The sequence below is a fragment of the Cloeon dipterum genome, chromosome 2 (genome assembly GCF_949628265.1).
Source record: "Cloeon dipterum chromosome 2, ieCloDipt1.1, whole genome shotgun sequence".
Taxonomy (NCBI): domain Eukaryota; kingdom Metazoa; phylum Arthropoda; class Insecta; order Ephemeroptera; family Baetidae; genus Cloeon; species Cloeon dipterum.
The window spans coordinates 296,358-321,015 of NC_088787.1; the positions used below are offsets into that span (position 1 = coordinate 296,358).

The 24,658-nt window shown below is 48.7% G+C and overlaps 6 protein-coding genes across 9 annotated transcripts; 3 read left to right on the forward strand and 3 right to left on the reverse strand.

Annotated features, from left to right (window-relative positions):
* Positions 1-2,606: 2,606 nt before the first annotated feature.
* LOC135935888 (MAP7 domain-containing protein 2-like) lies at positions 2,607-3,754 on the reverse strand. The gene is made up of 2 exons (XM_065478504.1): positions 3,509-3,754; positions 2,607-3,295 (listed from the first exon to the last, which is right to left on the reverse strand). The coding sequence occupies exons 1-2, from the start codon at positions 3,521-3,523 to the stop codon at positions 2,726-2,728; spliced, it is 585 nt and encodes a 194-aa protein (XP_065334576.1). The 5' UTR covers positions 3,524-3,754; the 3' UTR covers positions 2,607-2,725.
* Positions 3,755-5,733: 1,979 nt separating this feature from the next.
* On the reverse strand, positions 5,734-9,270 carry LOC135935645 (uncharacterized). The gene is made up of 3 exons (XM_065478128.1): positions 7,745-9,270; positions 6,949-7,369; positions 5,734-6,306 (listed from the first exon to the last, which is right to left on the reverse strand). The coding sequence occupies exons 1-3, from the start codon at positions 7,814-7,816 to the stop codon at positions 5,849-5,851; spliced, it is 951 nt and encodes a 316-aa protein (XP_065334200.1). The 5' UTR covers positions 7,817-9,270; the 3' UTR covers positions 5,734-5,848.
* A 1,363-nt stretch (positions 9,271-10,633) lies between these two features.
* Positions 10,634-15,429, forward strand: Sdc (Syndecan). Of its 3 annotated transcripts, none has more exons than XM_065478129.1 (5): positions 10,634-11,012; positions 11,753-12,125; positions 13,416-13,486; positions 13,545-13,728; positions 13,788-15,429. In XM_065478129.1, exons 1-5 carry the CDS (start codon positions 10,944-10,946, stop codon positions 13,955-13,957), a joined length of 867 nt encoding a protein of 288 aa, XP_065334201.1. In that variant the 5' UTR covers positions 10,634-10,943; the 3' UTR covers positions 13,958-15,429. The 3 variants fall into 3 exon arrangements, with proteins under 3 accessions (XP_065334201.1, XP_065334203.1, XP_065334202.1); XM_065478131.1 differs by having other exon boundaries at positions 11,759-12,125; XM_065478130.1 differs by having other exon boundaries at positions 10,635-11,012; positions 11,756-12,125.
* A 686-nt stretch (positions 15,430-16,115) lies between these two features.
* jub (LIM domain-containing protein jub) lies at positions 16,116-18,387 on the forward strand. Of its 2 annotated transcripts, none has more exons than XM_065477157.1 (7): positions 16,116-16,741; positions 16,946-17,134; positions 17,192-17,356; positions 17,566-17,628; positions 17,683-17,813; positions 17,866-18,106; positions 18,160-18,387. In XM_065477157.1, the coding sequence occupies exons 1-7, from the start codon at positions 16,292-16,294 to the stop codon at positions 18,190-18,192; spliced, it is 1,272 nt and encodes a 423-aa protein (XP_065333229.1). In that variant the 5' UTR covers positions 16,116-16,291; the 3' UTR covers positions 18,193-18,387. The 2 variants fall into 2 exon arrangements, with proteins under 2 accessions (XP_065333229.1, XP_065333230.1); XM_065477158.1 differs by having other exon boundaries at positions 17,192-17,335.
* Positions 18,388-18,851: 464 nt separating this feature from the next.
* Positions 18,852-20,355, forward strand: LOC135935090 (intraflagellar transport protein 22 homolog). Its single transcript, XM_065477159.1, has 4 exons — positions 18,852-19,008; positions 19,059-19,216; positions 19,404-19,603; positions 19,655-20,355. Exons 1-4 carry the CDS (start codon positions 18,973-18,975, stop codon positions 19,792-19,794), a joined length of 534 nt encoding a protein of 177 aa, XP_065333231.1. The 5' UTR covers positions 18,852-18,972; the 3' UTR covers positions 19,795-20,355.
* A 13-nt stretch (positions 20,356-20,368) lies between these two features.
* On the reverse strand, positions 20,369-24,215 carry Git (ARF GTPase-activating protein GIT1). Its single transcript, XM_065477153.1, has 7 exons — positions 23,981-24,215; positions 23,784-23,917; positions 23,613-23,725; positions 23,218-23,467; positions 22,141-22,661; positions 21,246-21,564; positions 20,369-21,197 (listed from the first exon to the last, which is right to left on the reverse strand). The coding sequence occupies exons 1-7, from the start codon at positions 24,030-24,032 to the stop codon at positions 20,562-20,564; spliced, it is 2,025 nt and encodes a 674-aa protein (XP_065333225.1). The 5' UTR covers positions 24,033-24,215; the 3' UTR covers positions 20,369-20,561.
* Positions 24,216-24,658: the final 443 nt, after the last annotated feature.

Here is a 24,658-nt window from a genome sequence, read left to right on the forward strand (position 1 = left end):
AAGAAATGAGGTGCAGGGTCGGGCGGCAGGTCGCGACCTTTGTTTCTCGCGCGACCGCACGACTAGAAATCGAGTGACCAGCAGCAGCAGGCGCACGGAAAATGAGATTGAGTCGTCGGTCCGTCGGTCCGTCCATCCGTCTGTTCTTCTCGCTCGCTCGCTCGCTGCTCGGATGCGCCGCTGAAAAAGGAAACGAACCGCATTCTTGGCGCGCGCCACGGCTTTTCCCCAAACAACGCGACAATGCGTCTTCCTTCCGCATTCCGACTTCCTATTTTTTTGTTTCCCGCATTTTAAGCAAATTAAAAGCAGCGATTTTGAGGGAAAAATTAGGGCTGTGTCGGTTTTTCGGACTTTTTCGGTTTTCGAAGAAAAGTGCGGAAATGCAGCGGCCCGGAGAGGAAAGTGAAAACGGAGGCAGCTGTGCGGGTAATTGCCGGCTGCACTTGCACTTGAGCCTCCAAGTGCGCACGTGCGCGCATTCCGACTCACAACACAATCGCGAGTTCACTGCACTCTCTCGCGCATCGCCTTTCTTTCTTTCTTTCGCCATCCGTTCGTCCTTCGCTCGCAATAAAATTATGCAACTCGCTCCGACCAAAATTCTGCCGCGATGAAAAAATAAAAATTGAAATGGAAATGATTGTGAGAAAATGGATGGATCGAAAGCCGGTCTGGCCGCGGAGTAATTGCGCCGCGTGTGATTATTATCTGCGTGCAAAGCCGGTTTCGAATTCGACTTTCTCTCCAAAAACGAGTCTCTCGCAACCGAAAAAACCAGGCTAAACGGATTATTCAAACGAGTAAAATTTAATTTGATCTCGTGCAGCAGGCCCTTCTCCTGACCTACCTCATCTCTTCTTCTCACTACAAATGAACGTGCGAATTGATACGATCAATCTTTTTTAGTTATTGTCTGTGCTGGAGCCCTATAAAAAATAGAAAAAAGTATTATTAGAGAAAAATCGAGTTTTAAATAGTAAAAGTTATTTATTATTAGTTTTTTTTTTAAATTAGCAGGTGTCAACTCATAGTTCTTAAGTGGGAAAAGATTGAAATCACAGTAAACGCTGTTTTAATTGAATTTATACCATTTGCTAATTAGCTCGTGCACTTCAAATTAAACATTTATTGAAAGTTAGATCTTCAGGTGCTGAATTTATAATATTTTTTAGTGTTAAAATCAGTGTTCTTCACTGGAAACGCATTTTTCCCATAATTCATTTTTTTCCAACAGTTACATGGCTGAAAATTAAACGAAAATCATGTAATCTGCTAATTAAAACAAACTCTTTTGCATAACCAACTGTGATTTTAAAAATATGAATGTTGGTCGGAAAGTCTCGTCAACAGTTTGATGAGGTAGCATTATTCACTGAAAATACATCGCAATCAATGCCGTCAGTGCAGGAAGGAAAGAAGTTGTAAAATTAATGTATCTGCAGCGTAATGCGAATTAGCATTTATTGCCTGGCATATTTTATGGCATGCCATTTTTATGTTAGTTAAAAAAGTACTGATTCGTGCGGTATGTCGAATTATCTATTAGGGGTCGCCCATCTCAAAAGAGGCGAACTGGCCAAAATAAAGCATTATTAATTTTGTTTAAATAAAAAACGAACATTCATCGAAATGGGCAAGTAAATGATAACAGCTCTCTCCCTAAAAAATTATTTCACTTCACAGATATACACACGCGGTTCATTCATTTAACTAAAACCAGTGCCGCATAATCTAAAAATAACATTTTCCCTTAATCTTAATATACTGTTTATTCAGAGTTTGCGCCATATCGCAGGCCATTCACAAAGATAAGGCTACTGATTAATTTAGGCTCACTCACCGGTTTGCAAAAACTATTACGTGTGATGTCTCGCTCTAACAGAAAAGGCTTGCCTTGATAAAATCATTTCTTCCAAGTTTTGATCTGTTCACAGTCAACCGGCGCAAAGGTTAGTTTTCGTCCTTAATTTTCATTATATATGATTACTCGCATGTTAATTCTATTTATTTAATCGTTTGCTGGTGTTTGTAATTGTGAAATGATAAGAATAAGAGTTGTGTGTTTTTCTATTACTTAAAAGTAATTTTTTGATCTGTTGCTCTCAAGTCTCCTCATGGGAGATGCACGTAAGAATCTGTGATTTTTTAGGGACTTTTGTTGGTTATTTTCCTCTCTTGTAAGATTTATAAAAAAAATAACGACAGTTCGGAGTTTTAATTAAAATCTTTTGAGAGTTACGTTTTCAGAAATCCGTGTACTGATGTATTTTTAAAAAATAGATTTTCATGAAATTTTGTATAGGAAAAAGGAAACTGCACGACTATTCAGCAAATCAAGGGCTTGGTGGTTGACGTTTGTGGTCGCCTCTGGGCCGTTGATACCGGAAATGAGATTTGTCCAGCAAAGCTCTGGATTTTTGACCTAATTATTTGTTGCTGAAGCCAACAAGGCACAACGCGTTGAGAGTCCTCCGTCGTTTCGTAAATTGAATAATAATAATAATAATCAAAATTTGTTGGCCATTTTTTAAAAAGAAAAATTCGTTTCTCACTCGCGAGGTTCTTATTGGTTTGAGCAGAGGGTGCAATGAAAAACGATCAGGTCCGCGCGGAAATATTTTTTATTTTGGGTAAAATTGATCAAAGTCAACAAAGAGAGAGCAGTTGGTCAGCCGTGTCGCACCCTGAGGGAAGGTAAGCAGGCAGGGCAGGTCAGGTCAGATCACCAGTGGAAGGGGGACCTGGGGGCTGAGGGCGAGAGGGCGGTGGCGGCGGCGGCGGCGGCCGCGGAGCGCTGGATGGCCATGGCCTCCTTGGCGGCGGCCACCTTCTGCGCGACGGCGGCCTGGGCCTCCCTGGCGGCGGCGGCGGCGGCCACCTTCTGCGCGAGAGCGGCCTCCAGCTCGGCGTAGCGCTGCTCCTGCGCGAGCGCCGTCTCGAGCTCTGCGCGCTTGCGCTGTTTGGCCAGCGCAGCCTCCAGCTCGTGGCGCTTGCGCTGGTGCGCATGCGCGGCCTCCCACTCGGCGCGCTTCTGCGCCTCGATCCAGCCGGCCTCGGCCTCGGCGCGCCGCTGCTGCTGCATCAGCGCCGCCGTCGCCGCCTCCACCGACAGCGGGTGCCGTCCGCCGGCCCCCACGGCCCCCAGGGCCGCCCCCGGCCACCCGCCGGCCGCTCCGGGCCACCCGCCCAGGCCGCCCAGGCCGCCGAACGCGCCGCCGCCGAACGAGTTGAGGCCGCGCTTCACCTTGACAGCCTCCTGCGACGACGCCACGCACACCGCACCGGCCAACACCTGTGAACACACAATCAAACAGTTCTCAGGGTCGTCTCAGGGTAGACAAAAACCAAATTCAGACTTGCAAAACTAGCTGGGAAATTTAATTTGTGTTTTAAATCGAAATGAACATTTCTAAAAGGCTCTTACTGGAATTTTAAATTAATAAATAAGCAAGTGGAAATCAGTTAAAAAAAACTCTTACAATTTTCAGGGTTCTAAAATACTCACCAAAAGGAGCTTCATGGTTTCAGTTTGCGTAGCTTGGGCTGCTGTGGTCTCTCAGGGAAGACTGATGCCCTGAGAAGGCGCCGGGCCGCTTTTATGGCGCTCAGGGTGTCTCATCCAGCGTCACGACGCACCTCAAACCCCTAATTAAATCTCTCCGCGCGCGCACAAACAAAACTCCTTCCATTCTTTGCAAAACTGCATTTTTCCTGATGCCGATCACCGCAGCTACCGCCCGACGCCCGACTTACAAAACAATTTCTTTAATGCTTTAAAATGTTACATTTATTTCAGGCAATTTTTGTGTTGGGGTGCACCAGGAATATCGAGCTGCTCTAAAAGATTTTTCCCATCAGCCCCAGGTGTGCTCATTCATCCCTATTTTGAACCACCCGTTCAGCTCACAATAAACAAAATAAATCCTGCCTTGCTGCACAATGCATAATACTTAAGGTAGGAAACGACTCAATAAAGAATGCTGTGCGTGACCTACGACCACCCTGTCGAGAGACACACACCTGCGGGGCAGAGGAAAAACGCAGCGGGACGTACCCGTAAATCTTTTTACTCTAAAAATTTGTCTCAATGAATTTTCAATGCAGGGACAGTTTTTATTCAAGCCAGAGTTTTTTTTTCATCTTTCGAAGACGTATATAGTAATGCAATTTGGCCGAATACAATTTTGCAGAAAAGAATGGAAAAGGGTAATAAGAGTAATAAGCGGGCGGGCGGGAGGAGGAGAGCGCACGAAAAGAAAGCAGGAAAAGAAACACGAACGCACGAGCAAATTATTTTTTCTATTCACTCGCATTGTCTCTTTAATCTCGGCCGACAACACAAAATGAGCGGTGGCTGCAGTCGAATTAAATAATCAATTACACTTCTTGTTGACGCGAGCAGCGGTTTCTCGGCTCATTTTTGCCACGATCGAAACGCCCAGCCAGACAGACAGAAAACAAAGCCTCCGTCCGCGTTGCTCTTTTTAATTTATTTTTGCTTTCCCTCGCTCCCAAAATCGATTGCATTTAAAGAGAAACCATTGCCGGCACTCCAAGAATGATTTTATTTTTTAAATGCTTAAATGTTTTGCTGATTGTCTTCGCTGAGAAGTTTGTAATTGGAAGTTCCTAAGAGTGAAAAATAAAAAAGGTTCAACGTCAATAACCAGGTTTTTTAATACGAAAAAAATCCTCAACTGTTCGTTTTGCCGTGATCGCAATATAGATTTTTTTACAATAATTTTCAAACCAAAATACGATTTTCTAGGCCGTAATTTATGATACTTGTCACAATATTCAGAAGCATGTTATTGGAAAGTACAAATGGTCCTGCTTTTGATAAAATCGACGGATTAGTCATCGCTGTAGATTTTGCGTCTCGTGTATCTTCATTCATTTAGCTTCAGGTCGGAAAGTTTCGACACGCATCCACCGCTTTGTCAAATTTACAACGCTCATCCCCTGGGAGCGGCAATCCCTTTTCACTCTTCTCGCTCACGTAGAGAAGAGAAAGATGAAAGGATTTGTCTTCTTTTGTGAGATTTGTTTGCAACTTGGTCCATTTTAGAGTGTGATGGCATTCGACTTTGCTGATAGGATCTTTCTGAAATCTAATTGGGAACCAACTTTTTGCAGCATTTTATTAAAATAGGCTTTCCAAGCAAAACGAAAATTCGACTAAAAAAGGTTATTTCGTAAAAAATAATTCTCAATCCGGGAAAGGTTTTGTAGAATCGGCTGTGTCGTATTTATTATTTTTAAAAGCAACAAATCTAAAAACTATTTTATAATTAATATTGCATACAATTTATATTTTATTAAATATAATAAATTTACAAGCGGAAGCAAAGGATGATGAAAGACGAGGAAATGCGCCATTGCTCATCACGCGCAGCTGCAATTGCAAACGCAGATCAGGATAAAGAGTGAAAATCAAAACACGCACGAGCAGCGTCCTCTTTCATTTGAGATGAAAAGCACGCGCATTTATCTCTAAAATCTAGAATTACATCCCATACGCATTATCCGTGATCCAGTTTCAAAATTTAAATGCGAAACTTCGACTTGATGCGCTGCAATTGATTTAACTTTAAAAAATTGGGTCAGATGTTTTTTTTCTGCGTTAAATTCATAACATGTTTATTTCAAGATTCCATTTTGTAGGAAACCTAAGACTGTTTTTCCGCAAATTTAAAACCAAGCCGAGGGAGAGGCAGAAAAAAGGCATTTTTTAGATTTTCTCTTTTTATTAAACAACGTGGTGGTAGAAAAAAGGGAACTAGTGTGGCGCAGACTTTTGATTCAGGGTTGGCTCCTCTCACTCATTGTCAGGGCTCCCTCCCTCTCAGTAGGGCTGGTGGTGGGGGCGGTAGGCGGCGGCGGCGGCGGCCGGGGGCGGGAAGGCGGTGCCGTAGGCGCCGAACAGCGGGTGCGTGGCGGCCGGGTAGCGCGGCGACGCGGTCGGCGCCACGGCGTACGACGCGGACAGCGTCTTCAGGGACGGTGGCGCAGCGGAGGGCGGCGCCGGCGTCGCCGGCACCGCCAGGGTCATGTGCTGGTGCTGCGGGTAGAGGCTGAGCCGCGACGGCTCGTTCGGGTGCGGCTGCGACGGGCGGAACGGCTCCTCGGACAGCGTCGCGGCCGCGGGCGTCGGCGCCGGCGTCGACGCCACCACGTGCAGCGGCGCCGGCGTGCTCAGGATCGCCGTCTGCGCGTACGCGTTCACCGCCTTGTCCGCGGCGCCGGCAGCCTCCGTCGCCGCCTTGTTCTTCGCCAGCGCCGCCAGCAACTCGCCTTGGTTTACTTCGAAAATCAAAAACAAAAAATTAATTAATTATAATATTCGGGAAAGGGTAAGGAGTGATTAAATCAAGCTAAAATTAACTTGGGTTTCAAATTAAATTATAAAACTTAATTTAAAAGCGGTAAAAGTCTCTAAAATAAGAATATTTCCATTTTTTTGTCCTAATTTTAGTGTTGCAAATTGAACTGAACGAAATATAAATTAAATAGACCCAGAATATCAACAATGTCCCGAACGAAACCTTTGCTCTGTCCATGAAGCGGAACATTCTCTCATTCTATTTAAATTTAAGCAGCTCGTTCGAAAATTGAAGCGTGCGTGAAATCGATTTGTTCCGATGTTTTGAACGGATCGGAAATATTTTGGTCTCTTTTTCACAGACAATGGGAGAGTCGAAAGGACAGCAGGAGCATCATTATAATTCAAAAGCATTGTTGGCGGTGCATGCGCTCGCTGGAGCCGAAAGCCAATTTGAATTCGCGCTTTCCAAGAAAAGCAATTATTATCTTTTGCCATACTTTCTGCGTTTGTCCTAATTTTCTCGGCTTTGAAGAATTGTCTCCTTCATTTTTGTACCAAAAGCAGATTTTAAAAATTTACGGAAATATTTTTATGCAATTTAAAAAGAAAAGTGAGTTTACCGTATGCGCTGATGGCCTTGTCGAGCTGGTCATTGGGGTCGAGGGGCCGGTGGGCGTGGACGGGGGGCTGCGGGGGTCGGGCGAAGTAGGGGTTGAAGGCGAGCGGCGCCGCGGCGGCGACGTTGAGCAGGCCGAGGCCGCTGTAGCCTTGGACGCCGCTTCCGCCGAATTGTTGGCCTCCAAATTGGTGGCCGCCGTATTGCTGGCCGCCGTACTGCTGGCCGCCGAAGTGCTGGCCTCCAAAGTGGTGGCCGAAGGGCTGGTTGGCGCCGTAGAGCGGCGGCGCCGAGCCCAGGCCCAGCGCGTCGGCGTGCAGCAGGTCGGAGCCGCCGCCCAGCAGCGCCGCGTACGGGTTCAGCGACGCCAGCAGCGCCAACTGCTCCCACGAGCCGCCTGCGCCGCGTTTCCACACTCGACGCGCCTACGAAAATCGTGGAAAATTCAAAAATTTAGTTATAAATTAAAAACCAGAACAAAGTCCAGCTCTCTTTGGAATATTGGCTTTATTTATTGAAAACAAATAATTTTTAAACAAATATGCAACAGAAGTGTGTCAATATTTTGAATAAAGATCAAATATTGACGTTTTATTTTCTATTTATGGTCGGACTAAGGTTCAGCCTTAGAATTCCGTGCCTTTTAGCAGGCTTTAAAATAATTCTTAGGCAAACCTTTTTAAGAAATAAAAATATTACCTCCCTTTCACTACAGCTTTACCAGAAATAAAATATTCAATCAGAAGTCTTTTAAATAAATAAATAAAAAAAATGAAATTAAAAGCAGAGGTCGAACGTACCTGAGGCATGCTGGGGGCGGCCGCGGCTGCGGAGGCGGCCGCGGCGGCCAGGAGGATGAGAGCGGTGTGCATGGCGGAGGAGTCGGGGCCGGGATGCGGCGCCGCAGGCCGCTGCACCGATTTATAGCCGACCCTTTCACTCCTCTCCTCATCGCAACCTTTTTCTCATCGCAATCGATCCCTTTTCTTTCTTTCTTCCCCGTCACCTCTCGCCTCTCTTTTCTTTCCACCTGCCAACCTCTCCACGCAAATCATCCAACTCGACTTAATAAAAATTTATGAAACAACGAAATTAATTCTATTTTTATCAGCTCACTTTAATTTATTAAATTTTCAAAATGAAAATCTCCATAGTAATTTGCGGCTTTGAGTAAAATGTGCTCTATTTAATTTCGATTCTTCGCCGTTTAGAAAGAGTTTCACGGCTTAATTTCGCTGCGAGTGCGACAATAAAATTGCGCACGGATGGGATGCTTTGTTTCATTTGAATTTCGGGGCCAAGAGCGAGCGGCGCATTTATATTCATTTCATTATTTCATTCATCGGTGAAGACGCGACAGCTGCTGCTCTGCTTTTTGTTGTTCTCGCTTCTCTGCCGTTTTTGATTCCGCACTTTTACTTTTGTCTGACGCGTCGCACAACAAACAAATAAAGCGCCAAAGCACGAAAAGGCCTTTTACCTTTCGTGTTTCGAATTGTCATCTCACGATTCAAACTGTCTCGGCAGGAAAAAAAAGGGAAAAATAAATAATCCACTTCTCGGAAACGCATTTATTTTATCCAAGGAGAAATCGCAACTTTCGATTTTTGTATTCCTCCAAAAATTATTTAAAACAAACATTTCTGTTAGGTTCGCAATATTTATTTCTTTTATCGGTGTGCAATATGCGCTGCCATAAAGGCAGGCGTTGTTTGTTTTTATTAGCCGTCGCGGTTCCGGCGCCTCTTGATATGGGCTTGGGCTGGACGTCCGCTCGACAATGCAAAACAGGAATTCCAAGCGCAAAAACTGCTTCTGCAAGCGCTGATGAAGTTATATGAGCAAGAATAATCACTTCTTTATTCTGATTAGCTGAATTATACCGACGCGAAAAAACGGAAAAAAAAACAATCAAGGGCGATCCCGGATCTTTTTAATTCACGTCAAATAATGCGTCACTGTGATCTCAAAATTTGACAGTTGATTCGTTCATTCATGCCTTCAAACGATAAGGCGTCACTCCAAGTGCGCGTGAAGCGATCAAAGCGATAGCCTGAAAAGCAGAGAACAATATTATTTCCTCGTCGCTGCCGTCCCGCGCTCGGCGTGACGTCACTTCTCTGTTCGCGTCCTGCGTCTGATGCGAGCCAATCAGAAGCACGATATTCGCGAGTAGCCCAGAAGAGAAGAGTGCAGCGGCCATGTTTGAAAAGAGGCTGTCGCGGTTGTGGCGGCGGTCGGCAGATGACGGTCCTGAGCGGTGCGCGGCGAGAAATAGCACGGAGTGTGTGCGAGGGTCAAGATGGCGGCGTGGTGAGCGGAGGAAAGTAGTAGGGTTGGGTACAAGCTCAAAAATCGATATCAAATATCTGATATTGATATGATATTTAAAATATCAAAAAATTGATATATCAACCGAAAAATATCAGAATTTGATATATCAACGTTGATATTTCCAGATGATCAAAAAATGGCTGCTGGACGAACCGAAACCGGCTATGGCTATTTAAAAGGCTTAAAAACCGATTTTTTAAGCATTTTTCACCGATTTTTTTCATAAATATCGGTTAAATAAGAAAACTTTTGAAAAATGGCGGTTTTCCGCAGTCATGGGATGAGTATTCAAATAATTTAAATATTGCGCGCCTTTAAAACAGATGTTTGAGAAGGGGGTGTGTCGGATCCCACCATATGGCGCCAAAATTTGCATCTGGCTGCTTTCCCTTCCCCCCTTCCCGCCACATGGGTGTCTAATTAATTAATTAATTAATAGCTATAATTAGGTAATTAATAAAATATTATAATTTAATTGTGCCATTTTAAAATTAATTTTAAGTTTGATGTTTACATTATCAGCTGATAATGTGAGAGCGTCAATTTATCTTCAAATTAAAATATTGGAGTGTTTTTCTCCACATCATATGTGCTCTTCAACCTTCATCTGGTATTAAATAATTGAGTTTAATTGATACACATAAGAGAAATCAGAATGAAATTACCTTAAACCGTAGCTGTTATGTATTTAATTAGTATTTCAATTTGTAATTTGGGGCTATGCCATCAGCAGAGCATTATGTTCGCAATAATATTTGCGTTATTTGTACTCATTTTGATTGGATTAGTTACAATAAGTTCTTAATTATTCACCATTCAAATCAAAATTAATTGTTTACAAACAATTTATTATCATTTTAATTCAACAAGAAAATGTGGTACTGCCAGCTGACAGAGGTCATCTGTGACCGATCAGCTGGCGTGTTGTCAGGGCTTAACCTGACCTACCTGACGTTGCTGACCATTGTTTACAAACAATTTAATTTAATTTTCATTCAACACAAAAGCTACTATAAAAGCTGACCACAGCTGATCGATCAGCTGAGACATTTTTCGCGCCTTTTGTGCATTGCGAAAACTTCAATATCGGTTACGCCCATGTTTGGGGACGGAAAGTACAGTTTGATCCTAAACTTTTATGCGAAAACCGGCATGAAAAATGCCATCTGTCGGTCAAAAATGTCAACTGATATCAACCTTGATATCCGACTTAGATATCAATATCAGCCTGATATGATATATCAAATATCAGGCTTGATATTGATATGATATTTGAAATATCATATCAACTTTGATATATCAACGTTGATATACCCAACCCTAGAAAGTAGTGCGCAGCGAAGGCAGCAGCGGAGCCGAGCAGACACTAGTCGCGGAGGCCACAGGAGCTGCATTGATTGATCTCGGCCTGCGCCCATTCGCGTAATCGCAGCGCATCAACACCGTCCGAAGCCGAGAGCAGAACCAGTCGAGTGCGGACACACACATCGCGAGCAAGCAGAGACGAGACGGGACGGCGTGCGAGTGAGAGTGCGAGTGAGTGCGTCGGCCGCCGAACGAGTGCCCTCGCGAGCGTGAGTCGGCCGAATCGCGAGGCGCGCCCCGCCTGCTCCTTCCCTTGCGAGAGCCCGTGTCCGTGCATGGACAGGAGCTAAAGTCTGCGCGATGCGTCGGCTCCACTTGGCACTGATCGTGCTGCTCGCCGCCCTCGCCGCCTCCGGCCAGGCCCAGCAGGTGAGTCGCCGTCGCCCCCGCCCGCCATTGTTTACATACCTTCCCCCGGGGGCCCACTCGGGGGCCCCGTCCCACTTTGCGTCCCGACCAGCAGAGCGAGACCCTTTTCGGGGCGTGCGCGCCGCGGCCGAATGCGAAATCGCGGCGGCGAGCGGCCGAGGAGGAAGTGGAATAAATTATTATTGCGACGCACACACTCGGATCGCCGCTGTGACGTGAGTCGCGAGGCTGCGAGGCGGCCAAGGGTCACTCGCCGAGCTGTCCCGGCCTTTGCCCCTCGCTTTCGCAACAATTCAATCGAGGACGACACTGTCCGACGGCAATAAAACCGTCCGTGCGCCAGGTCGCAGGTTGACAAAGCGGCAGGTGTGCGCTGCCCAATAACAATTTGTTGGCCCCCCGGCGGGCATTATTCATTTTCCTTTGTCACTTTTAAAGGTTTGTGTCGGTCAGCAGTTAATGCACCCTCTTAAGCAGTTTCCGTTTGAATGGATTTTTCCGTTCACCCCTGCCGCGTTAATATGTTTTTTTCCTTTCATCCACATTTTTTTCGGCGTGCGAGCGTATCGGATTGGCAGTGTCACACCTTAATTGCTTCCTTGTGTGTGTGTGTGCGCGGCGCCGCTTATCGCCGCCGCGCCGAGATAACCAGAGTCTGCAAACACGCTCTCGAACCCATTGAAGAACTCGCCTCGAACGAAATAAGAAAGAAAATAAAAAATGAAAATTCGTGTCCACAGCAGCAGCAGCAGCAGGGCGGAAAGGCGGCAACAGCGGCGGTGTCGGCGCCGGCGGGCGGCGCCGCGGCGCCGGACAAGTCGAACCAGGACCTGTACGTGGACGACAGCGCGGACGACGGTGAAGACGACGAGGACGACGACGACGGCGACTGGGCCGCCGACGAGGGCTCCGGCGCGGCGCCAAAGCGCGGCGGCAGCGGCTCCGCGGGGCGCCGCAGGAACGAGGAGGACGTCGGCTCGGGCGGCGCCTCGTCCGGTCGTCGAAGGAACGACGACGAGGGCTCGGGCACCGGCCCGGCAGGAAAGTCGCCCATCGACGACGACGACGACGATGACGACGACGACCACGACGACTCCGAACACTCCGGAGACGGTAAGATCCCTTTGTCTCTGCCTCGAATCTCAAAGGAATTTAAAAAATTAATTTTTGGATAAATCAATTATTTAATTTGCTGTCAGTTCTCTCCAAAATTCTTTCGAGAGATTTTATCGATATTTTTTTATAATCCAACATATAAAATTAAAAAAAACCCAATTGCATTCAAGACTTCAAGAGGAATTTCATAAATTTACACAATGTGTGAAATAAAATAATCAGTTTGATGCAAGTATTAGGAAGGAACAAGAACAATTTATACCTGGAATTTAATATCGAGTGGCGCTACAAATTGTCAGCGGCGTGTTGAAATGAGATGAAATGTGTTCTCGGCCGGGGCCAAACACTCGTTGCTACATGTTTTACCTCATTTCTCGGATCATCCCCCTAACACCAAATCAATTACACAAACGTTACGGGTGTACAAATAGAGCTGCATTTTTTTAAGCTGAAAAGTATTGAGAATTATGACATAAAACCAAATTACCAGACACTGTAATAAGTCTTAAGTGAAAAAGCGTGTTTCTGAAGAAAACTGAGATCAACACATAGAATGAATAACAATTTTTGGCTTCCTCATTGAACTGAAAAGATATTCTGCATGAAAAATAGGAAATTTTGTCAGCTATCTATCAGAATAGAACATTTGCGTTTGTAAAAATCTGCTATTTTTATGATACTTTGCGAATGTTACGGAAATTGAGGTTAAATTAAAACTGCGCATGCGTCAAATGTCGTGTTTTGTAGTAAAGCAGCGCGGCGACCAATCAGATGCCGGCTTTCTAGGCCCCCTTATAGCGAGCATCACTCTAAAAAGAGGAGGAGTGTAACTTAAGGAGTAGTAGAGTATCAGCTGTGATGCCATTGTCGCCTGCTAGATTCTTCTCTCCTTTCCTTACACTCTAGTAATGCTCGCTAGGGGGCCTAGAGAGCTGGCGCATCTGATTGGTCGCCGCGCTGCTTTACTACAAAACACGACATTTGACGCATGCGCAGTTTTAATTTAACCTCTATTTCCGTAACATTCGCATTGTATCATTAAAATAGCGGGTTTTCATGATTTAATTAATTCCCAATCGATCAACAATTTAATGTTTCTCAAATTTAGCAATAGTTATTTTTGATTGAGCTCCTATTAATTGTAAAAATTAATTAATAAGAAAAAAGGCGAGCGCTGAACTTTTGCAGGTCAGGCCATGAGGTCACACGAATGCAATAAATTTACAACAGTTTCCTTATCTCGGTGAATTAATTTGTTCTGATTTTTGTCCCTTTTTGTGCCGGCAGGTCCAGTTGTTCCGATCGGAGGCCCCAAGCCAGAGCCAGAAAGCCCGAAGAAGAATCAGCCACAGGCATCGGTGAGTGTTTGCCGCGTGTTTCGGCGAGCCGAAAACTGAAAGCGGTTCGCTTTTTCAGGATCCCAAGGGCAACAAGGACGACGGCAAGACGTTCGAGATCGACCCCGTGCCCGGCGTGGGCGCGGGCAGCGAGCCAGGCGTCTACCCGGTGGACACGTCGGACGTCGAGGACAAGGGCGTGACGATGAACAAGCCCGAGGACCGGGCCACCTCGTTCTTCGCGCAGCCGGGCATCCTGGCAGGTGGGTGTCCCCTCCCCTCCTCTCTTCTCCCGTTCTGATTTTTTGTTGTGTGTCCGCAGCCGTGATCGGAGGCGCCGTCGTGGGCCTGCTGTGCGCCATCCTGGTGGTCATGTTCATCGTGTACCGGATGCGGAAGAAGGACGAGGGCTCGTACGCGCTGGACGAGCCCAAGCGCTCGCCAACCATCAACTCGTACACCAAGAACTCGAACCGCGAGTTTTACGCTTGAGCCCGCCGCCCTTTTCTTTGCAGCACCGCAAGACTTTTTTAACACACCCACACATTTGACATACAAGAAAACTCTCTCTCTCACACACACCCACACACACGCCACACTATTGTTTATTATGTTTCGAGACAAAAGTGCACAAAAGCAGCAGCAGCAGCAGCGTTTTCGGCGAACTTTGTCTGTGCGGAAGGGCCCTTCACCTCACAAGCAGTGGAAAATTCTTGCGAGCAGCTTTCTTTCTTTTTTTCTTTCATTCGTTTTTATTTTAGTTTCGTTCGGCGACCGAGCCAAAAGAAAGTGTCGCCCGGCGAACGGAAGGCAGGGCGCGTCGGCGAGGGCGGGCTCGCGATCAGGGCAGCTTCTCCTCTTCCGTTTTACCCCTCCCCTCCCCTCTCTCGGCACTCGCATGTGATATATGTAAGGAAAGCCGCCCTCGCCGGCGGCGCGCCCTCGTTCTGGAACGCGGCCTGCAGCTGACATTCCTCACTCAGACGGCCGCCTTGTGCCACATCTCTACCTACGATTATCGAATTAAAACGAATTATTTATTAAATGTTAAGTTGCGTTCCTGCACGGCGCGCGCAATAAGTGTTTGTTAACACCGCTACTAACCAACTGACTTGTCGAATCAAATTAATTATTCTATTCTTAACGACGGTGCTGGAGCGCGTGGATCGACCAGGGACGGGGTAGCCATTTAAATCTCTCTCTCACTCTCTCTATCGACAAATCCGTCTAACGAAGCCATTTTATTATTACGCGCGTCCACGAGACGCAGACACGTACATTATTATAATAAATATATTATTGTTTACACACACACACACACACGGTAGGTATAAATAAGAATAAAATATATCGCAGCGCGAGTGAGAGCGAGAGACACCGAGAGAAAGGACGAGCGAGAAATTATATAAGTGTAAATAGAAGTTTGCTGTTCTAAGTGTCATCTTTTGTGTTCAACGCGGCGAGCGGCCGGCCGGCCAGCCCCCAAATTTCCGAATTTCGCCCCGACAGCAAGGAAAATTTAAGCAAAACAAAAACAGGCCTGCGCCGCTCGCCTTCCTCACTCTTTATTTTGTCACACACACAGAGCCATTATATATTAATAAAATAAATAGTTATTCGATTTCTTACACACACGCATTCAAAGTGGAAATGGAGAAACGAGTCGTTTACTACGATTTATGTATTTATACACGCGCGCGCGCGGCGATACGATCATCATCTATCTCTGTAGCTGGTGCAATGCCTGTACATAGGACGAACACACACACACACTCACTCACGCAACACTCGGATGACAAAAATTACAAAAAACAAAGAAAGAAGAAGCAAACCCAAGTGAAAAGAATTATATTATTATGTGCAGCTGCGTAAGCAAAGTAATAGTCCTGTTGTTCTCTGATAAAACACATGAAAGTAACATGATTAATAAATCTGATGATGTATCTATACGAAAAGGATTAAAACCGCCGCCTTTTATTATTTTTCCTACTCGTCATTCATTCATTTGCAGAGTCATCCGGAGTCACCGGCCGTGCACCTCCGATTGTGAGTCATTGGCCGTGAAAAAATTTAACTGATAAGGAAATTACGAGTAAAAGCAGAAAGCGGAGCAGCAGGAAATAATTTATGCCGGCAGACGACCAGGAAGTGCGGTGCTTTAAATCTGAAAATACCTAAAGAATGAAGAATGGAGCAAGATGCGCCAACCAAACATGTTTCACAATCAAGATATTTCCGATATATTGTCCACATAATATCGAATTAATATGTTCATTTTAATTATTTTCAGTTCTGTTTGCTTCATTGGCGTAAATATTTCGCAAAAAAACACCAATATTTCGCAAGAATTTATATTTTCCTACAAGCTTTGGTTGGTGCAACTGAGTCTCGAGACCAAATGCGGCGATGACGCATTTTTAATAAAACCGGTTTAAAAATTTGCGTGCCGAAGAATTTCCTATTTTTCATTTCTCGACTAAGAAATATTGTATTTTGGCACGAAAAATTCAGAAATTCCAGCAAAAAAGCTGATTATCTTGTTTTCCTATGAAAAATCCCGTTTTATCTATTAATTAAGAGCGGCTGAGCAACCGGTTTTTCACTCAGCACCACCAAAACAACCGGTGTCGGTATGAAATCACAACAAACCTGTAAAATCAGTGCAGACTGGAGACTGGGGCGGCGCAGGTGCATTTTGCAGGTGGTGCACGCTTGACCGGCTCATTCAGGTTCAGGTCGCGTGGGCCGGAAGCCTCGGAGGTGGGCCTTTGGATCGGGGCAGGGTCAGGGTCGGTGGAGATCAGGGCGAGAAGCAGGCGGGACAAGATGCAGCAGCAGCAGGGGCCGCCGCAGGGCTCGGCCGACCTTCAGCCGCTCTACGAGAACCTGTTCAACCTGCAGGCGGCCGCTGCGGGGCCGCGGCGGAGCCGGGCGCCGCCCTACGAGGCGCCGCCGCTCTACGAGAACGTGCAGGCCGTGGCGGCGCGCATGTCCGGCCTCTACCTCGGCGGCCACGGCGGCGGCCACCCGGCCGTCCCGGTGACCCCGGCGCCGCAGCCCGCCGTGCAGCTGCGCTCGGCGGCGCCGCCCGTCGCCACGGGGCTCACGGTCAGCGAGCCGCAGGGCAAGGACGGCCAGCTGCCCGGCGCCGAGCGCCAGCACGCAACCTCGCCGCCGCTCCCGTCGCCGCCCGTCGCCGCCGGCGCCGCCACGCACTCTCCGCGCGCCGAGTACGTCGTCATGAAGCCGGCCGCCGCGCCAGTCAAGCCTCCCAAGGTTGGTAAAATGGTCAAATTGCAGTTTCCCCGATTTTTTTTAATGGAAAAATCCTTTCTTGCGAAACAATTTTATTTTTTAATGTTTCGAAAGAAGAAGCCAGGTGGTAAAATTGTGCAATCCCTTAATTTTCTCCATCGTATTAATATATTTTTTTAATCTTAAATCCGAAGAGAAGTAATGTGAAAAAATTGTGCTCTTCAGGTGCGGATGAAGCCGGGGGGCGGCGGAGGGAAGAACCTGCTGCCGTTCATCGTGACGACGGGCAAGAAGAAGGGTCCGTCGGAGGCCGAGCTGAAAATCGAGGAGCTGACGCGGCAGCTGGAGGAGGAAATGGAGCGGCAGGAGGAGGAGGGCGAGTACTTTGGCGTCTGCCACACCTGCTCCGAGAAGGTGCCCTCATTCGTTTTATTTTAATTTATTTATTTGCAAGCGTGTTTTGAATGGCAGGTGACGGGGTCAGGGCAGGCGTGCCAGGCGATGGGCAACCTGTACCACACCAAATGCTTCATCTGCTGCTCGTGCGGCCGCGCCCTCCGCGGAAAGGCCTTCTACAACGTCCACGGACGCGTCTACTGCGAGGAGGACTACCTGGCGAGTGACGACGCAATTCTCGTTCGTTTTCAGTTAAATCCAAAGAATCCGTAGTTAGGCTTGTGCAAAACCGAGCGAAATTTTGGGTCTTTGAGGCGTTTCTTCCTCTTCTTTGGACTTTTTTGCACATTCCTTTTCAGTAGAAACGAACTAAACCCCTTCCCGGTTTTGATTTTTAATTACGAACCGTTTGGCTCGCCGCGTGGCTCACTTTCAATTGTCGATTGCAGTACTCTGGCTTCCAGCAGACGGCCGAGAAATGTGCCATCTGCGGACACCTCATCATGGAAATGGTAAACCACCTGCCGCACTCTACGTGAAATGAAATTAATTACAAATGCGAGCAGATCCTGCAGGCGATGGGCCGGTCGTACCACCCTGGCTGCTTCCGGTGCTGCGTGTGCAACGAGTGCCTCGACGGCGTCCCCTTCACTGTCGACGTCGACCACAAGATTTACTGCGTCAACGACTACCACAGGTGCGCTCGACCCTCGCCTGTTTTTAATTTGAAAATAATTTATTTTTGGCAGGATGTTTGCGCCAAAGTGCGCGGCGTGCGGCAATGGAATCACGCCGGTGGAGGGCACAGAGGAGACGGTGCGCGTCGTGTCGATGAACAAGGACTTCCATGTGGACTGCTACGTGTGCGAGGAGTGTGGCGTGCAGCTGACCGACGAGCCGGACAAGCGCTGCTACCCGCTGGAAGGCTGCCTCCTCTGCAGGGCGTGCCACCTGCTCCGGATCAGCGCCAACCCCGCCGAGCAGCCCACGGTTCGCTTTTCGATGCGTTTCCGATCGCTTTCTCACTTTCAATTTGATTTCAGGCCGTCGCCGCCAGTTACAAGTACGTCATCTGAACGCCAACCACGGCCTGCAGCTATTTCCGCCGCCTCCAAAGATGCATTATTCCGAGCAAACTCTCTTGCATTTATCTTTAATTTTTGTTCAGCCGCTTCTTTTCAAATGGTTACTATTTTTAATATTGAGTTTCCCCAGATTTATTTACATCGTGGGTTTCTGAACAATAAAAACGAATACTTTTAAGGATAACACCGCAATTCTTTTATTTTATACGCTAAATTAAAACTGCGCATGCGTCAAGTTCCGTATTTTGCAACAAAGCAGCGCGGCGACCAATCGGATGCGCCGGCTCCCTTAGCCCTTTAGCGAGCACCAGTCTAAAGAGGAGTGTAAGTTAAGGAATAGCAGAGTATCAGTTCTATGCTATTGTCACCTGCTATATTGTACTCCCCATTCCTTACACTTATTGTTAAGTATGGAAGCAGTCGTCGCGAACAAAGAGTGATGGTCGCTAGGGGCCCAGAGAGCCGGCGCATCTGATTGGTCGCCACTTTAGTGTGTAAGGTAAGGAGAGTAGATACTCTACCAGGCGACAATGGCATCAGAGCTGATACTCTACTACTTCTTAACATACACTCCTCTTAGAGCGCCTCTCTTTACAGTGCTCGCTAGGGAGCATCTGATTGGTCGACGCGCTACTTTGTTACAAAACACGGCACTTGACGCATGCGCAGTTTTAATTCAGCCTCTATTTCCTTCACTTTCGCATGGAGCATTTACATTTTGAATCGGTTTGGCGGGAAAGCAAAGGCCGCATTCCTGCGTGAGGGAGGACCATGCGGCTGAAGGTGCTGGTGGTGGGCGCGTGCAAGGTGCGTTCGTGTCTTTCTTTGCGTATTGCGGTTTCTTGAATTCTCAGCAGTCGGGGAAAACGCGGGTGGCCAACGTGCTGTCCGAGGCCGTGGAGGACACCGGCGTCTGCTCGCCCACGCAGGGTGTCCGCATCCTCGAGTACGAGCCGGCCACCACCTTCGCCAACAAGTGGGTCGCCGAGCTCTGGGACTGCAGCGGACACCAAAGGTTGCTTTCATTTTTATTTGCAGCCTCTTTGAAATTAAAAAAAAATAAAGAAACAGTATAATCTTATTTTTATTTGATCCTTACCCTTTTTAATATTAAATTAAATATCACTAAATTTTCCATTTTTGTGGCCCAGCAAGCAACAATATTAAAAAAATCTCTTTTAATTCTGTGGAAATGAGCGCAGGTTCGAGTCTTGTTGGCCGGCGCTGCAGCACGGGGCGCACGCGGCCATCCTGGTGGTGGACCCGTGCAAGGCGGAGGCGGCCAGGGCGGCGGCCGATCGCTTTTCGCCGCTGCTGGCCAACCGGCCGCCGGGCCAAGCCCACGCGCTCGTCGTGCTGCTGCCCAGCGGCCCCTTCCCGGCTTCGCCGCCCCTCAGACTGAGTAATTAAAATTCAATTTTAAAAATTATCGAATAAATTATCGGCTCGACAGCCGGCGCGTGGAGCGAGGCGCGGCAGCTCAGGGCCGACCTGGCCGCCGACGGAGGCCAGCAGCTGCGCCGGGACGTCGCCACCTTCCTCTCGGACGTCGCAGCAGTCGCTTCCGACAGGGACGAGTTTTCCTTCACCTGATTTCGCGTCCGAATTGCAGCATAATAAATAAGATTTTCGAATTCCGCTGGAGCAAATACATATTCTTTCATAAAAGGGCAAAATCAATCATTTAGATATATATATGAAAAATAACCAGTTAGAAAGAACTAGATAATTCTTGCGTAAATGAGAGATAACTAGAAATCTTTACTCGCAGACACCTCGACGCTGATTGGCTGCACGCAACGCGCATGTCAACAGCTGCCTCGGTTGCCTAGCAACGCAATTTACACTTGTGAATTGCGCGGGAGATGCTAACATGCGCGTTGTCAGCCAATCAGCATCGAGGATTATTCTAGCAGAGAATACTTGCTGATTTCTCTGATTTGAGTGTTTACATTCGCAATTAATTCGGTTTAAATCCACTTTAACGTGTTTCTAAGATGATCACATATCGTCAGATCATTTCCTCTTGCAAAAATCCTTTTATATTGCAAATAAGGGCAAAATGAATCATTTTCGTGAATGATAACCAGTTAGAGAATTTATCAGGTAATTGGATGACTTAATGACTTATTTTTGGAAGGAATGCGGTTGAATAAAACGCAGATAATGAGTTGTAAGAGAGTGTAGCACCTGTATAATAATTATATAACACGTGTGTTGTATTTGTAAATAGCATAATAATATATAAAATTGCGGTTGGCGCAGAGGCACTTGTGTTTCTTTTCTTTTCTTGAAGTGTGTATTGTCTCACAGTTGAGGTTATTTACATCAGTCGGGCAGGCGGAAGGGCGGGCGTTTGGCTAGACTTGGAAGTGCGTGACGAGCAGCTTGGTGGCCTTGGCGATGTCGTAGGCGCAGCTGCGCACCTTCTGCACCAGCAGCGTGTGGCCGGGCTCCGAGGGCCCCTCGGGGCCCAGGCTGGGCGACACCCCGGGGCTGAGCAGACACGCGCACTCGGCCTGCAGCCTGCCCGAGTGCTGCGTCAGCTGCTGCACCGCCTCGCGCACCACCTCCTCGCCGCCCTCCTGCGGGAAGATGGCCGTGAGGTCGGCCACGGCCGCCCGGATGCGCACCGCGCACGGCAAGAAGAGTTCGCGCCGGTTGTCCACCATGGCGGCCCACAGCTCCTGGATGCGCTTCGTCACGACGTCGGTGCGCTCCTTCACCTCGGCCGGCGACACGCTCGCCTCGCACTCCAGCCGCCACATCTCAGGGTCGGCAGAGCTCAGGTTCGAGTACGAGCCGGTGCCCACGCGGCCCACCTGCAGCTGCGTCCGCGGCTCGTACATGGACACCGGCCGCTGCTGCTGCGACAGCGACGAGCGGATGGCGGCCACGGCCGGCGGACTGCGTTCCGCGTGGCCGTTGGCCGCGTTCAGCCCGGCCTGCGCGATGATGCTGCGCAGATGCGTGTTCTCCGCCATCAGCGAGCTCACCTGCCGATAACAATTAGCATTTTTCATATTTTTCCAACAAATAAATACCTGGCTCTGCAGCTGCGAGGGGATGTTGTCGTTGGTCTGCACCAGTTTGGCCACCGTGGCCTGCAGCGCGCGGATCTGCTGGCTCATCGAGTCGAGCCGCGTCTCCGAGCACTCGAGCTGCTGCTTCAACAGCTGCTCCACCCGCGAATCTTCGCTGCCGCCGCCGCCACCACCGCTCTCCTTCTCCTCTGAGCTCGAGTGCAGCGCCGACAATGCGGACAGAGTGTCCACGGACGCCGCCGCGGTCACGTAGTCATCGTCGGACGCCACGCTGTCGTACAGCGGCTCGTCGTCCGACACCTCGGACTCGCCTCGCTGCCTAGAATAGAATCGTTGCGTTTGTAAAAACCGCCAATTTTTATGATAGAATGCGAATTTTAGGGAAAATCGAGGATTAATTAAAACTGCGCATGCGTCGTGTCGTGCTTTGTAGTAAAGCAGCGCTTTTTAGGCCCCCTCGCGAGCATCACTGTAAAGAAAGTAATGCTCGCTAGGAGGCATAGAGAGCCGGCGCATCTGATTGGTCGTGGCGCTGTTTTACTAGGAAACTCGACTTGACGCATGCGCAGTCTACTCAACTTGCGCCAGCTCTCCAGGCCCCCTAGCGAGCATTACTCTGAAGAGAGGAGCTTTTTGCCCGCGACGACCACTCCCACACTGGGGTGTAGGGAAAGGAGAATCGATACTAACAGGCGACAATGGCATCACAGCTGATACTCTACCACTCCTTAATTGACACTCCTCTTAGAGTGATGCTCGCTAGGGGGCCTAGAAAGCGCTGCTTTACTACGAAACACGACACTTGACGCATGCGCAGTTTTAATTTAGCCTCAATTTTCCCTAATATTCGCATTCTATCGTAAAATGGCGTAAATGAATTAAATTCGACACCTACCCTGGCGTGAAGGACTGGCGGCGCTTGGCGTCGGACAGCACGTCCATGATGAGGATGGCGAACTCGCGGGCGTTGAGCCTGGCCAGCTTCTGGCGGCCCTGGTTGCGCGTGGCCGACAACTCGGGGTTGACGGGCAGGAAGGGGACGATGCTGCGGTCCGGCGAGGGCCACGGCGCCGGCTGCAGCGCCGCCCAGCACGACTCGGTTTCGCGCCGGTCCACCTCGTCGTAGACGTCGGTGGCCAGCTCCTCGAACAGCCGGTTCGGCAGCTGCTGGAGGCGGCACCGGGCCGCCTTCGCCGCCTCCGGCTGCTCCACGTGGTCCGCCATCTCGGGCACCAGAAAGTGGCGGCCGCTCGCGTGGTCCGGCACGCGGCCGCACAAATAGTGCGACAGCCGATCCGTCAGCTCGAACGCCGCCTCCTGCAGCCGCGCCGCCAGGTCCAGGTGCCCTGCCGCCGCCGCAGCCACCGCTGGCGTCTGGCCGTGCGCGTCCGAACCCGTCGCGCTCGCTCCATACACCTGAAATAAATAATACACAGCCTTTTCACCTTTTCCTCTCGCGTATTTTGCAATTAAAAAGAGCATTTTTTGGCGTTCTCAGGTCTCAGGTAGTAAAATCGTCAGGTTCAGGGCTGAAATTCCTGGTTAAAGGTACTAACGGAGAATTTCCAATCGAAAAGAGCAGAAAAAATACCCGCGTCGGCGAATTAATAGATAACGCCCCTTTTTTGAAATTCCCGCCGACCCATTGCCTGCCACGCCCTCTTAACATTCGTTAAATGCTGCAGGGCATTGGTAAAATCCGAATATTTCACTTTTCAAAACATTTTTCCTGATCGTTACACTGAGATTCTTTTGAAATTCTTCAAAGCCCGAATATGCCACGCCCCCTTGCATTTGATAAACATTCCGATTTTCATTAACCTGACGCCATATTCGATCTGGTTTTTTAAATTCACACCCACTCTGCCCTTGCCAAACCCTTCCTCAGGCTGAACCTTAATTTCGATATTTAACTTCAATTTTAATTCATTTACGAATCGAATTTTTTATAATTCGAAGAAAATAAACTTACGAGAAGGAGCTCAACCTGTCCGGCCTGTCCCTCTTTGGCTGCGACGTGCAGCGGCCTGGTGCCCTTTTCAGGGTGCAGGAAGTTGGGGTCGGCGCCCTGGGCCAGCATGCGCAGGCTCGTCTCCAGGTTGACGGTGCGCACGGCCGAGTGCAGCTGCCGGCTCAGGTCGGCGTCCTCGCCCTCGTCGCCGCCGCGGTACACGAACGCCAGCAACTGGTGCTTTGCCCTGATGAAGTCCGCTTTCGTCGGGCTGCAGACATTTGACGAAATTTAAATAGGGAACCCTAACGGCGGCCATGATTGCGCGCCACTTTTCCCACTTCATTCGGACTATGTAGCTCGGCTTGCTCCGGGCGCTCAAACAGGACGCAATTTAATTAAAAAAAAATACGTACTGGACGGGGTCCTTGGGCTGGGGCTTCTTGCGGCCCGTCTTGGCGTGCGTGGGGTCGAGCAGCGAGTGCTCCCAGATGCTGTTGGCGCCGTTGCTGTTGAGCGTGTGCACCATCTGAAAGCAGACAGTGAGGCAGGCCCTTTTTTCGGACAATCGTGCGGCGAGGACTCACGCTGAGCTGCGAGGGCACCCAGGCGCCCCTGCGCAGCGACTTGACCCGCGAGATGTGTCTGCCGAGGCTGCGGTGCACGCTGCAGCACTCGTCGCACAGCAGGATGCCGCGGTTCACCGAGGCCCACGTCGGCTCTGCAATTTTAAGGCCGATTCGGCCCGTCAATTGGTCGAATCGCGATCGGCATCCGGACTCACCGAGCGCCCCGCAGTCGCCGCACACGTCGGCGCGTTTGCTCCTCGCCGACATGGCTCTCAGCTCAGCTCCATCGTCTCATTTGCTCCGTTTCACGCTCGAAATCGAGCGACTCGCGTTTTAAAAATAAATATTTCTGTCCGATGATGCGCAACAGCGGCACCCACCCGCTCTCCACTCGAAAACGTACACAACACCTCGCGACACGGCCGACTTGGCCGAGTCAGCTGAACACCCGCGGCCGCCATCTTGGTTCCGCTCGCCGGCCTCGCCTCCCGAATGACGCATTCACGTGCTCGCAAAATAATGATGATGACGTCATTATAAGTGGGAAGGTTGACTCAATTGTTCTCGATCATGGCGTCCGTGTTGGTCTTTCATTTTAACTCCTGTTGTGTTGGAAATTGTCTGTCACAAATAAGCGGCCATATTTCGTCTTGAAGACTGGCGCCAAAGAGTACGAATCATTATTTTGCGGGGGAAACCGAGTGTTTTCGATCAGAAAAAACACGAGTTAATCTTTCCAGGGCTATAAGATTAGCTAAAATCGTATTTTTATGCGTTAAATGCACGCAGGACATATTAATGTTCTAGAGTTTTAAAAGTTCGCGCGCATTCTTGCTGGATTGATCGAGCCCCGCAGCAGACGGACAACTTTTAGGGTCGGGCTCTGGGTGTTT